Source organism: Aythya marila (assembly GCF_965140915.1).
Source record: "Aythya marila genome assembly, chromosome: 1".
NCBI classification, from domain to species: domain Eukaryota; kingdom Metazoa; phylum Chordata; class Aves; order Anseriformes; family Anatidae; genus Aythya; species Aythya marila.
Genome location: NC_139042.1, coordinates 105639619 through 105654069, shown reverse-complemented (window position 1 = coordinate 105654069; position 14451 = coordinate 105639619). Strand labels below are relative to the sequence as shown.

At 38.1% G+C, this 14451-nt stretch overlaps 1 protein-coding gene across 1 annotated transcript in view; it reads left to right on the top strand.

Moving 5' to 3' along the window:
- The window catches only part of ROBO1 (roundabout guidance receptor 1), a 322025-nt gene that overhangs the window by 291560 nt on the left and 16014 nt on the right, over nucleotides 1-14451 (top strand). The window contains exons 20-23 of the mRNA XM_082770400.1: nucleotides 4224-4559; nucleotides 7026-7133; nucleotides 11248-11392; nucleotides 11723-11974. Coding sequence (XP_082626526.1) covers nucleotides 4224-4559; nucleotides 7026-7133; nucleotides 11248-11392; nucleotides 11723-11974 — 841 coding nt within the window. The remainder of the gene's footprint in view (nucleotides 1-4223; nucleotides 4560-7025; nucleotides 7134-11247; nucleotides 11393-11722; nucleotides 11975-14451) is intronic.

Genomic DNA, 14451 nt, shown 5'->3' with positions numbered 1-14451 from the left:
ATCTTCTTTACATAGTATATGCTTATAATACTGGAGAACAGGTTTCTTTTTCTTTTTAATTTCCAATATATGTTCAGATTTAATGTAGTTTCATTCCACTATGTCATGATTATGCTTTCTGTCCCTTTTTGGTCCCTTGTGGTTCCCAGCCAATTGCAACAATCTGTGTCGAAAGCTGAAGGAGCCCCTGCAATGTCCCACGTTACCAGAAGTCGCACTGAACTTGTATGTTATAACATCTGACAAACAGCAGATAACTTTGTTTTTAGGTTGTTTTGCACATCTTTGTTACTTAGATGGAGAAGGAAAAGTATTAAAAATGATACCAGTGAGATTTTCCTTCTGTTTTGGGCACAATGAAAAGCAAGAAATAAAACATCACTAAAGTACTTGGAAGATACTTTACTTAGCCACATTAAAAACCTCTCATGGGATTCCATTCTATACAAAAATGGATAGTCGGTTTTCCATTTAGGATGTGTGGAAAATAAAGTTAACTTCACTATCTGAAAGAAATTGTGAAATGTTAGGTTAAGTAGGAGTTCCCAGGAGCTTGAACGGGATTCAGGGTATTCTTGAAGAAAACATTGTGAGTGCCATGGGAAGACAATAGGGGAAATCTACCTGGAAGTGCTATTTGTTACACATTTTGTTTTAAATGGACTTGATGCACCTTTTATTTTAACCCAGCCAATGCTACCTGTGAGGAATGAAAATGTCTTTCCCACATCGCCTACAAACTACCAGGATTTCTAGCTGATTTTTGTTGTTAGCATTTCCCAGCATTTCAGAGAGGGAGCATGATTACCTATAGTGAAGTTGCATAAGTGCAAAACAGCATTACATCCAGTGTAACTGATGTGAAACCAGCCATAATGTGATAGTGGTAATTCATCTCCTGCAGTATCCTGTCTGACAGTGACCAGCACCAGGTGCTTCGGGGTAAGATGAGAGATTTTAACATTAGAGACATGTGTCTTACCCTGCCCGAGGATATCGTATTCACAAATACCTATGTAAAAATATTTCTGGTGGAGAGATGACTCAGTGGTGTGCCCTGGCAACCAAGAGGACAAACCACGTTTTGAGGTGCTTTAAACACACACAGCCAGCTGGCCAAAAGGTGACTTTCTCACTGTATTTAGTGTTGGTACAGCCTCACCTTGAATATTGTGTGCAGTTCTGGGCTCAACAAAATAAAAAGAATGTTAAGGTCTTTGAAAGCATCCAGAGGAGGGAAACAAATCTGGAAAAAGGGCTGGAAGATATGTCCTGTGAGGAGAGGCCGAGGACATGTGGTTTGTCTGGTTTGGAGAAGAGGAGGCCAAGAGATGACCTTACTACTCCCTGCACCTTCCCAAGGAGGGAAGGCAGAGAGGGAGGTGCTGGTCTTCGCTCCCTGGGAACCGATGACAGGAAGCAAGGAAACGGCACAAAGCTGGGCCTGGGGAGGTTCAGACTGGACACTGCAAAAAAAATTCTTTACTCTCACAGTAAACAGAGGGGTCAAACACTGGAACAGACATCCTAGTAAGGTGGTTGATGCCCCATGCCTGTAAGTGCCTGGCATTTGGACAATGCTGTCCATAATGTGCTTTAAGTTTTGTTTAGCCCTGAAGTGATCAGGAGGTTGGACTAGATGGACTTTGAAGGTCCCTTCCCACTGAACTCAACTCTCCTCTCCTCTCCTCTCCTCTCCTCTCCTCTCCTCTCCTCTCCTCTCCTCTCCTCTCCTCTCCTCTCCTCTCCTCTCCTCTCCTCTCCTCTCCTCTCCTCTCCTCTCCTCTCCTCTCCTCTCCTCTCCTCTCCTCTCCTCTCCTCTCCTCTCCTCTCCTCTCCTCTCCTCTCCTCTCCTCTCCTCTCCTCTCCTCTCCTCTCCTCTCCTCTCCTCTCCTCTCCTCTCCTCTCCTCTCCTCTCCTCTCCTCTCCTCTCCTCTCCTCTCCTCTCCTCTCCTCTCCTCTCCTCTCCTCTCCTCTCCTCTCCTCTCCTCTCCTCTCCTCTCCTCTCCTCTCCTCTCCTCTCCGACATAGCACATAGCAGGTTTAAGTAATGGAAACTTAACAAATCCAGAAAAGGAAGCCTGCACATTTTTGAGGGTTGCAAACTAATACAACATCTTGTCATGAGGTGCAGCAGATTCTCTCTTGATTTAGCTTTTGTGTTAAGCTTGGTTGTGTTGCAAAGTGATTCTTTTCATTGAAGTACAGCCTGTAAGTTTGATGACAGATAAGATGGTCATAGTGCTATAGTAATATATTCCAACTTTACAGAATGGGAACACATTGTTCTAAAGGTAGATACAATAAAAATATCTAGCAGAATAAAAATGTGATAGAGGTGAACCAGTTTTCTTTAAGTACTTTGTATGAGGAGTTGTAATGTGTTTATGTAAAAAATGTATCTGCTGTGTATATTGTATCTATTACATTGCCCTACACAAAAATTGGATGTAGCTGAAAATGGAAGGAGGTAAAAATATTTATTACAAGTGACTGTGCAAGGATATTATAGCAAAGCATGACGTATTAGGAATGAAGAATATACTAGATATTTAATTGCCCAATATAATGAATAAAATGCCCTTGGAGAGGAGGAAAGACTAGCATGGTCTCAGCAGGTGAGAGAAAAATTAGAAATGAAGAAATTTAAGAAGTAAAAATCAAGACAATGAAGACTGTGAAGCAATAAATAAATAACACCTTACATAAGAAAGAAAAATATATCAAACCGTAAAACCTTCAAAAATAAAAGCTAAGGGCATGAAATGTGAATTGAATATGTTGGATGTGGCATGTTCTGATATTGTTCCTTAATCACTGGGTCAGTGATTTTCTTCCTCTAGTTGTGTTTTATTCCTCTTTTTTTCAGAAAATATTTCTCCACAAAGATGTATGTATTAGGGAATACTTTTTTAAAAATTGAATGTCCTCTGTATTTCGAAGTTAGTTCACTTAGTATAATGGTCAAATCCTGTATTCTGTACTTACTCTTATGATCTAGAAAATGAATTGTGGCCTCCATGGGTAATGTACTTCAGGTTTTTAATCAAACTCATTAACATAAATGGTACATATTTTTGAAAAGGAAAAATATATTCCTGGTGATTGTTATGTAATTATTGATGCATTAATTAGGTGGCAAATGAATTCTTGTTTAATGATCATGGTATGCTGGTTGTACTTAGCCTTCTAAAACCACAGACTGCATTACTCCATTCAGTGTTCTTCCAGCAGACTAGATAGGGAGAGAAAAAAATTGTATGGAACCACTGTTACATCGGAGTAACAGTAACTACTGTTACTGTTACAGGAGATAGGGAAGCCAGAAAGACAGGCCCATTGGTTCACACAGTAGTGGCCTGAACACCAGTATTCATCTAATTAATGTATGACTGTAACAAGTACTGATCTAACGATACAATATCTATTAGAAAAAATGAATTCATGCTATCTATGCTGTCAATATTTTGCACACAGGACAATGGTATTACTACGATATTACCTTGCCATATCCAAAGCAACTAATAATTAGCAAAAATTCCAAATTGTTTTCCTGTCTTTTGTTTCAATCTGAAATGCAAAGTTGTACAAAGAAACAATGATCAAATAAAGTTTTTTCTGCTGGGTACTGAGTTACCTTTTGCATTGTACTGTTTCTTTTTAATTAATTCTGTTAATGTTTAATCATTCCTCAATCTGTTTTATAAAAATCTGTTGTATTGTGTTTCTTACACCAATTACAAAAATCTAAATGATGTTCATTCTATATTGACATGAAATGACTGTCTTGTGTAGTTATTGCCACTATAAGATTTTGGTTGATTTTTTCTTTAAATTAAATTATCTTAATCACAGTTATTAGGTACTTATACTGCTTTGAGAATAATATCTAAAAATGTAAATATTTATATGGCAAATGTAGAAAAAGAAAAAAGAAAAAAAAGGTAAGTCATAGTAGATACAATTCAATAGATCTGAATTTACAGTGAAGCAAAACAGAGAACACTACTTTTGTTCTGGAGACTTAAGACTATAGACAGTAACTTATTAGGTAAAAGATATTCCATAAACTAGTTAATTACAATATCTCAGTTTCATGGATGTGAGACATGTAGTTATGCACTAAAAAAAAAAAAAAAAAAAAAAAAATTAAGGGAATTTCATTGAAAGTATAGTGTAAGCGAACAGAATGACCTTTTCTTTTTTCTTTCCTCTGTGGTTAGCCGATTGTATAGCAAATTACAACAATCAGCTGGACAACAAGCAAACAAACCTGATGTTGCCTGAGTCAACTGTATATGGTGACGTGGACCTAAGCAACAAAATCAATGAGATGAAAACCTTCAATAGTCCAAATCTAAAGGATGGAAGATTTGTCAGCCAACCTGGGCAGCCCACTCCATATGCCACCACTCAACTCATCCAGTCAAATATCAGCAATAATGTTAACAATGGCAGCGGGGATACGAATGAGAAACACTGGAAACCCTCTGTTCAGCAAAAGCAAGAGGTTGCACCCATACAGTACAACATTATGGAGCAAAACAAATTAAACAAAGGTGAAGAGCTTTTAGCTTGTTTCTCCTCTTTAGGCATCAGAGGAGTTTTGACATTCTTGTGCTGGGAGTGTAAAGTTTTCAGGTTCAGCAATTACAGACTTCTGTGGTGCTTTTAGACTTCTTCCTCTTTAGGTTTAGCTATTCACTGCTAACAGTGTCAAAAAGTTAATTAGCACCACAATAACCTTCAGATACTGAATTTATTATAACAAATAACAAATTGTATATTTAGAAAAAATATATATATAAAATATACTTCCTGTTGATTTGAGATTAATTTATATTTAATACTGGTTAAGGGATGGCTTAAGACAGAGGCCAGATATTTTATTCATAAACCAGATGTATGGTAGTTACGTTATACTCTACCTTAAATTTTAAATAGGTCAACCCACTCTTCACAGTCGTGGATGGAGACTAATTAAATCTACATGTTCATGTAAACGAATGAAATTTTGCACATCAAACTCTGTAAAATTGTGTTTTGTTGTACACTGGGGACAGAAATGGAGCTATCCAATTCATTTTAGACTTGTTCCTAGCAAGCCTTCGATTCACATATTCAGAGGCGATGTTACTGCACACAATTTTGGAAACTAAATTCCTTTGTTACCCTGACTGAAGTCTGTGGATCCAGAAGCTATAAATAAATTGATTTCAGTGTTAACGTGAAACATCAGAATCTACTTTCGTGGCCTTGAGGGCATGTTTCTTTAATATAATGTGTGGGAGTTTGAAGAAATAGGTATGTGATTTCTTGCTAGTCCTGCAGGCTACCATGCAACCTCTTTTAGTAACCTGATTTGCAAAACAGTATCCCTAGGAACTGGACCTATTCTAACTTTGAACTTTTTGCATGGAAAGTTGTATCTCAAGTGGTCGTATAGTGATAAGTGATCCAGTAAAAAGACACATTTTATTACAGGAATGTTGATTTTGCTGCTGGACCTATCTACTTACAGAGGAGTTCAAAGGGCAATATAAAATGTGACACCTTCACTTGCCATAAATGTGTCAAAAGAAAATTCAATTTTTGTGGCTCCTTACTACAGGGTGAAAGCTGTATTTTTTGTAATTATGTTTTCTTTCATGAACTGTGTATTACATATCTGTTTTGGAATTAAAACATACTTCGTTTTTATGCCCTGGAAGATACTGCATCTTTCAAACTGTGTATATTACAGCTGCATATTTTCTAGCATATTGTAGTGTGGAAAGGCCCCCTTAAAGCATTGTCTGCTGACAGTCATATATACATATTTCAGGGTGTTGATTTACTGTTTATCCTCTGTGTAAACATATGTGGTATGTAGGGCTTCATCGTGGTCTGTGGGATTCAACTAGGCTGAGAAACTATTACAGAATACACTCTGGTGTGGAATTTATCATTTTGCTCTTTTTCCCATGCTTACATTATCACAAACATTTCTGCAGCAGATGGGGACTGGATTCTTAGTTTTGTTTATTTTTGTTTTGTTTTGCTGTTTTATGAGTCAATATTCTGATCTTGGTTTTCTCATTTCCTAAGTCAAAACCATCTTGCTGACAATTATACCTATAGCTTTTGTGATGGGAAATAACCATTTTGATAAGTTAAATGCCGTGCTTCGTTGTCACTACTTTATGTCCAATGATTCTGTTTATGACACAGTTTTGTTTGCTATATGAAGAGTAACTCATCTCCTTTCTGTTCTCTGGAAATTATAAAACTTTTTGGCATGAAAGTACTGTTTTGTCAGATGAGCATTTTATTTCTGAAAAAGTTTTACAGATCTAGTTGCCAAATATAGATTTGAAAGTAACACAAGTGTCAAGTGGTTTGGAATTGGAGAATTGGAGAAGGAAATTACTATAACAGCCATTAGCAAAAAAGGCCCTGTGCCTTGCTAGGACCTGCATGACCCAATGTAAACAGAAATCTTGTTGGAGACAGTAGACATGGAATGAAGACCTCCTCTCCTGTAACCCAAAATCAAGGGAGCTGCATTGTTGCTCCAGCAGGTCATTCAGCCCTTGTAATTCAGGGCTGACTCCTCTATGGGTTTATAACCTTTGTATTTTGAAATACAAAAAGTAGCTACCACAGTCCACTGCCTGCTCTGCTTGCGTAAATTAAGCAGAGACCATAGAAAATCAATCAAGGTGACAGTCTATTCATATGCAAAATGCCCATATAGATCATATATATCCGCTGAGACTTAATCACTGTGGAGGCATTGCAACAACCCTGTGCATAGGATTTTATTTTACTTCATTTTTGCTGTGGAGCCACACCCGTGATTTTCCTGAAACTTGCAGAGATGAGATAAAAATAAAATGTGATTATAGGATGATTTTCATTTAAAATAAATAAATTTGTTTTTTTCCCTCACTGTTTTCAGGAGGTCTGCTTTGTGTTATAAAGCAGGTATATAAAAGTAGATCTTTTTCTAAAGGGTGGCATTAACTATACTATTAAACTTACAGATTACCGAGTAAATGACAACATTGCTCCAACAATTCCATACAACCAGTCATATGACCAGAATACAGGTGGATCCTACAACAGCTCGGATAGAGGCAGTAGCACGTCTGGTGAGTATCTAAAATGTTTACCAAACCTTACCTTTTTCTGGTGCTTTCTTCTGTAGCCATAGTTAGCACTAGTTACTGGACTTACAGAAGGGATGAGGGGGAGAGAATCACTGAAAATAATGTAGCATGAAGATGCAGTGCCATCTAAATGTCAATTAATTATTATGGTCTCCAGATAGACAAGTCATGGAAATGTGTAAATTCCTTTTTAGCTGCCACCAAAGGAGGGGAAAGGGGGGAATGAGGATTTTGTGTGTTAACCTCCTTATATTTTACTGACTCCTTTTCCATTTGTTAGGTCTATGCACCCAACAGAATCTTATGCATAGAGAGGCTCAAGATACCAGAAGATCTGAGTTATACCCAATAGAACTGGTTTAATATTTTTTTTTTTTCATTTTTTAAATTGATTCCATGCATTTTATTGGGTAAAAGAGCATTTACATACACATTCTATTTTTACAGGTTTCAATTGCTGAATGTCAAAACTACTCTTGTTCATCATTCAAATGTAGGCTAGATAATTCAGTTAAGTTTTGTTTGTCATAGGCATCTCCTATGCAAAATATCTAAAAGACCTTTCTAAAAATCTTGAAATGAGACTTAACTTTTTGTGCTAGAAATCACTCACCAGGGCACTGAAATTGTACTCTGTGCTTTGGAACCATAAAATATTGTTTAATTGCTTCTTGTATTGGCATAAGCTGTTAACCTCCAGCTTTGATTTTTGGTAGAAGTGTGAGAGATGTTCAGAGATAAATCATGGATAGGCTTGATCTGGGGCTTTACTTTAAGTCTTATTCTCAGCCTATGTTTATATACATTGATCTTCTAAAGACTTGGGCTTTCCTTTTCACTTTCTGTTCTGCTTACCCTTTGGTAGCCTAGCTGCCTTAATCCTAACCTGCAGTCCATCTTAACCTATTATGACTGAGGCACAGCAGAGGTGTCAATGTGTAAATGAGCCTGCTGTGCCTGTGGGTGACCTGAATTCTCACTGGTTGGGGTGAGATAAACACAGCTCCTGATTCTCCCAGCTGTTCAGGGTGTTCTTGTGGGAGCCAGCCTTTTGCCTGTTCCCAGGTTTACAACATGAGGCTGTGGTGCTGAGCCATTGCTCAGTGGCGTTAAGATCTGAAATTCAGCATGAAATATCTCAGGGGTATGAGATTTTGCCCATGCAAATTAAAAATAAGAAGGTGGTATTCACCATGATGACACCTATTATGGTTATTCATAACACTAACAATTTATAGTCCTATACCAAGGACTCCAGCAGGAATGAAGCACAGTGACCAGAGTAATAAATTAATTGTGCTGAACTTAGCATATATCATGGTGCATAGGGAAAAGAATGCAGATGATGGTATCCTTGGGATAGTTAGGGTCTTGTGTGACATACTGAGATACCAGACAAATAATTGTGCATAACTAAAACACATTAATATCTGTCAGCTAACGTGGGAGAATAATAAGCAGAACTACTATATATAAGAAAGGAAAATCTGAGGCAGCAAAAATTAAAAAAAAAAAACAAGCTTCCTAAATTTCACTGCAATGTAGACAGTCATGTGTCTAGGCTTAATTATGATAGTATAAAGCCCAGTCTCAGTTGAAGTGAGAAATAAAAAATATTCTAAAATATGCTTAAAAATACGGGTACTTTATCTGCAGTTAGTGAAGTAACAGTAACAAAGAAGGATAAAAATGTGTACAAAGGAACAATGGCAGAGTCAGTTCATGTCCAAAGTTAAAAATCAAGACCACCTGAATAATTATCCTTATTCAAAGTTACTCAAATTGTTAAAGCTGCATTGTTCTATTATAAGCTATAATTTCTCAGTAATAGTAGCTGAAAACATTTGAGCTGTACTTCATTGATCTTCTTTCTTCTTATTTTTTTTTTTTGTTATTTTAGTTCTGCCAGCAATTATTTTCAACTGCACCTGCCATTTAGACTAAAACTAGTAATTTCATTGTGCCTAAAACGTTTCAGTGGACAAGTACAAATTACATATATTCAGTGACTTAATGCAACAGTGGAACTTTAATAGATCATATCTGTATCATATTGTATTTTAGGTTACAATAATTAAATAATATAAAGGCACTTTGGAAAATATGTCTACAGCTCATTTGTTTTAGATGATAATCTATAATGTAATTAATAGAACTAGGAAGCTCACTCTTAATGACACTGATTGTAAAATTCATTTAAGTTTTTATTACATTTTGACTATTTGCAATTCAAGTTTTGTGTTCTGTATGCTTTTTACATTCTATGTAAATTTTCTAGTAAAATTCACCTACTTATAAAAGGGGAGTAATTCTAGAGAGAAGCTACAATTATAAAGTGGTGTAAAAAGGAAGAATGGCAGTTTATTCCAACAAATGGTAACTGTAAATTCTTAGGGAATTCAAGAGAAAATGGAAGGCACTATGGCTATTTTGTTTTTTAAAGTATAATGGTGAGGAGATATTTAAAAGAATTACAAATATCCCTCACTATCCACGAAGAACTGTTTGGTGACCTGCTACGGTACTTGGATGTGCACAAGTCCATGGGGCCGGGTGGGATCCACCCAAGGGTACTGAGAGAACTGGTAGAGGAGCTGGCCAAGCCACTATCATTTATCAGCATTTATCAGCAGTCCTGGCTATCGGGGGAGGTCCCAGTTGACTGGCGGCTAGCAAACGTGATGCCCATCTACAAGAAGGGCCGGAGGGCAGACCCGGGAAACTACAGGCCTGTCAGTTTGACCTCAGTGTCAGGGAAGCTCATGGAGCAGATCCTCTTGAGAGTCATCACGCAGCACTTGCAGGGCAACCAGGCGATCAGGCCCAGTCATCATGGGTTTATGAAAGGCTTGACGAACCTGATCTCCTTCTATGACAAAGTGATGCGCTGGGTGGATGAGGGAAAGGCTGTGGATGTGGTCTACCTTGACTTCAGCAAGGCTTTTGACACCGTCTGCCACAGCATTCTCCTCAAGAAACTGGCTGCTCTTGGCTTGGACTGGCGCACGCTTCGTTGGGTTAGAAACTGGCTGGATAGCCGAACCCTAAGAGTCGTGGTAAATGGAGTCAAGTCCAGTTGGAGGCCCGTCACTAGTGGCATTCCCCAGGGCTCGGTGCTGGGGCCGGTCCTCTTTAATATCTTCATCGGTGATCTGGACGAGGGCATCGAGTGCACCCTCAGTAAGTTTGCAGATGACACCAAGCTATGCACGTGTGTCAATCTGCTTGAGGGTAGGAAGGCTCTGCAGGAGGATCTGGATAGGCTGCACCGATGGGCAGAGGTCATCTGCATGAAGTTCAACAAGGCCAAGTGCCGGGTCCTGCACCTGGGGCGCAATAACCCCAAGCAGAGCTACAGGCTGGGAGATGAGTGGTTGGAGAGCTGCCAGGCAGAGAAGGACCTGGGAGTGATGGTTGATAGTCGGCTGAATATGAGCCAGCAGTGTGCTCAGGTGGCCAAGAAGGCCAACAGCATCCTGGCTTGCATAAGAAACAGCGTGACCAGCAGGGCTAGGGAAGTGATCGTCCCCCTGTACTCGGCTCTGGTGAGGCCACACCTCGAGTACTGTGTTCAGTTTTGGGCCCCTCGCTACAAGAAGGACATCGAGGTGCTTGAGCGAGTCCAGAGAAGGGCGACGAAGCTGGTGAGGGGCCTGGAGAACAAGTCCTACGAGGAGCGGCTGAGGGAGCTGGGCTTGTTCAGCCTGGAGAAAAGGAGGCTCAGGGGCGACCTTATTGCTCTTTACAGATACCTTAAAGGAGGCTGTAGTGAGGTGGGGGTTGGTCTGTTCTCCCACGTGCCTGGTGACAGGACGAGGGGGAATGGGCTTAAGTTGCGCCAGGGGAGTTTTAGGCTGGATCTTAGGAAGAACTTCTTTACCAAAAGGGTTGTGAGACATTGGAACAGGCTGCCCAGGGAAGTGGTGGAGTCACCATCCCTGGAAGTCTTTAAAAGACGTTTAGATGTAGAGCTTAGGGATATGGTTTAGTGGGGACTGTTAGCGTTAGGTCAGAGGTTGGACTCGATGATCTTGAGGTCTCTTCCAACCTAGAAATTCTGTGATTCTGTGAAATATGTACTGTTTATAATTCACAGGGAGTCAAGGGCATAAGAAGGGTGCTCGGACTCCAAAGGCTCCCAAGCAAGCTGGCATGAACTGGGCAGATCTTCTTCCCCCCCCTCCAGCACATCCACCTCCCCACAGCAATAGTGAAGATTACAGTCTTTCAGTGGATGAAAGGTAAGAAAGATAAAAACATTATCAATTTCTTATTTTAATTGCTTGTTAATTGAACAGTAATCTGCCCTACAAGCTGACATTGAGACGTTCCTTCAGTACAGTTCTAGTGCTCATGATCTAACAGTAGAGTAGCTATTTAAAGAGATGACTTAAGTGATGTACACCTAGTTATTACATCCTTGCTAAGCTGTGTTCAAGAGCACATATAACAATGATGTGTTTTCTCCCCTTCCCTCCCCTTTTTTTCTGGGCTATTATTGTATGCATCAGATATGGTAATTACACAGTGAAAAAATAAGTCCTTATTTTCATTTAAAAAATTAATTTCAGCTATGATCAAGAAATTCCTTGTCCAGTCCCACCTGCAAGAATGTATCTGCAGCAGGATGAACTAGAGGAAGAGGAGGAAGATGAGCGAGGTCCTACTCCACCGGTTCGAGGAGCTGCTTCCTCTCCAGCCGCTGTCTCCTATAGCCATCAGTCAACTGCCACTCTCACTCCCTCTCCCCAGGAAGAACTCCAGCCCATGTTACAGGACTGTCAGGAGGATCTGGGACACATACAACATCAGCCTGACCGCAGGTGTGTCATTGCAAACGTAGTGGGAGAGATGTGATAAAAGTCATTCTGTCCCCACTGAAAATTCCTCTTGAATTCAATGAGGCCAAGGTTTTCCCTATGATATTTATTCTGTTAATATTTAACTTCCAATCCAGGACACTAGAACTATTTGTAACCTTAAAAATACATAATTAAGTTGTTTTATTATTATACCATGGAAAGAAATGCAGTATATCACTTTATGGTACATACAATGCTGACACAAGTTAAATTCACAATCATCAGGATATTAAAGTGGTATCGTTAACACAGCTTACCATATAATTACAGTTCCATTGTTTCCAATAGATTTACTGCATTATTACCATAAAATAGCATGCATTATTTCACAGTAACTGTGCAATTAACTTGTCACCCATATGTATGAATATATATAAATATATAATTTATATAACCTATAGATTTTCCTCCTCTCATAAATTCTAATACAGTAAATTACTGCTTGCAAAATTTTCTTAACATTTCCACCTACCCTAATTTAAAGGAATGACCAACATTAATAAAGATAGATATTTGTTACAAGGAGATATTTTTTCTTCTCAGAGTTGCTTTTAATACAAACTATTTTGCATATATACTCTCAAAGCTTCTGTTCCACTGAATTACAAATAAGGCTATTTATGTGTATACTTACTTGCCTTGCTTTTTGCTAATAAGATACAGCTTTTGCATTCAAAATTATATTCCCCTTTATTTTTTTTATTTTATCCAGTGGTTTACACACATTGTTTATTATCATAAGTATACCAACTTAACTGTAATATTTCAGTCATATTTTCTGTTTTTAGAAAACTGCAGGCTTATTGTGATGAAATGAATTTGATCTTCCTGAGCAGAACTTTTTCTGTAACTTGCGATTTTACTAGCTTACTGGACATTTGCAGATGTATTTTCCAGAATGTTTTTTGGAAAAGGTGGTTCATTTTTGTCTGTCTTTTTAAGTAAAAAGTAGCTATTAACCTTTCTTATAAAGGGTTTATAACTGCTTTTACTTTTATTCCTTACTTCTACTTGGTCTGCTTTGTTATGTTATGTTTTGTTTTGCTTTGCTTTAGTCTTTATGCTAACAATTCTTGTACTGTGTGTCTGTTTCTTCCTCCATCTTCCTGAGTCTTTGCAATCACTCTTTTTATTAGTGGATAGTAATATTTTTCTGTAATTTTCATTGACCCTAATATGTAAGGGCACACAAGTGTTCAATTTAAGCACATCTGTTTTCAGGGTTATTTAGAAGTTATACTAGCTAGACACTAATGGGAAACTGAAATGCTAAGTGAGTGACCTTCCAGAACCTCAGATACCATGTTCTGGAAAGCAAGACATACTGACCTACAGAATGGAGTAGGCATTGGAGCAGATGTATGCAAACATGCATAACCAGCTAGCAATTACCTAGAAAGCCAAAAGTTCTCTCACCACAGTGACTGAAGTCTAGTCACAATAAATATCACCAAAAGTAGTGGAAGAAGGTCAAGTTTTATCTGGGAGGATGTTGCAGTTTAAGCTCCTAGGGCATGTAACTTATCATTGAGTGGATGGAAATAAAATGTGTCTTTATTTTGTTTTTACCTACAATGGTTGTCTATGTTTTTTTTTGCCTGAAAGTCTTAGAATTGTTAGTGAGTAAATTTGGCTTTCTTATCTTTCTTACTTTTCCAACTGTTCTTTCTTTTCTCTTTGCTATATCCATCTCATCAGTTAAAAAAAAAAAAAGAAAAAAAAAAAAGAAAAAAAAAAAAGATGCACATAGTTCTATCTACTTAATTGGCAAGTCTTGGGTGACTGTCCTTTCCATTTAATGGTGTTGATATGACCCTGGGCATTGCTACATAGGAGTTAAATGTACTGTTCTCAACAGCTGTTGCCTATTCTGGAAGGAGGTTTCTGTTTTGAATATGGTGTGACAATGCTTTCCAGTTAAGAATGCACTGATTGTTACCTCTATGTATTGTATAGTATTTATTTATTTATTTATTGGTAAATGGTGGTTTTGTAGTCAAAATAATGGTTAAAATACCATTTTCCGTAGTTTTTATTAGCTTTACTTTGTGCTCCTGCTGATAATCTTATTTTCTTATAAAAACCAGGCTTCTGGAATATGATTCTGATGGTGATGATGATTGTGTACTGTAATATTTCTCTGTCTGCTTGGCTTGCAAAATATATAGCAAACTGAAATTGATGCTTTGGAAAAATGGTCAAGTAGAAGAAAACCTAAAGACTTAGTGAGATAGCCACTATTAAAGCAAGAACCACTGCATCAGATAAAGTGAACCAAGTATTGTTAATTCTATATGCTCATAAACAGCTGCTCTCTATTAATCTATTCTTAAAGGTTGGCACAAGCTCTATTTTCAAGAATCCGATCATATTTTGTAATCAGTTGCCTGTCTCATAATACCAAAACCTAGAGAACAGGAAGACTGGCAAATAGTTAC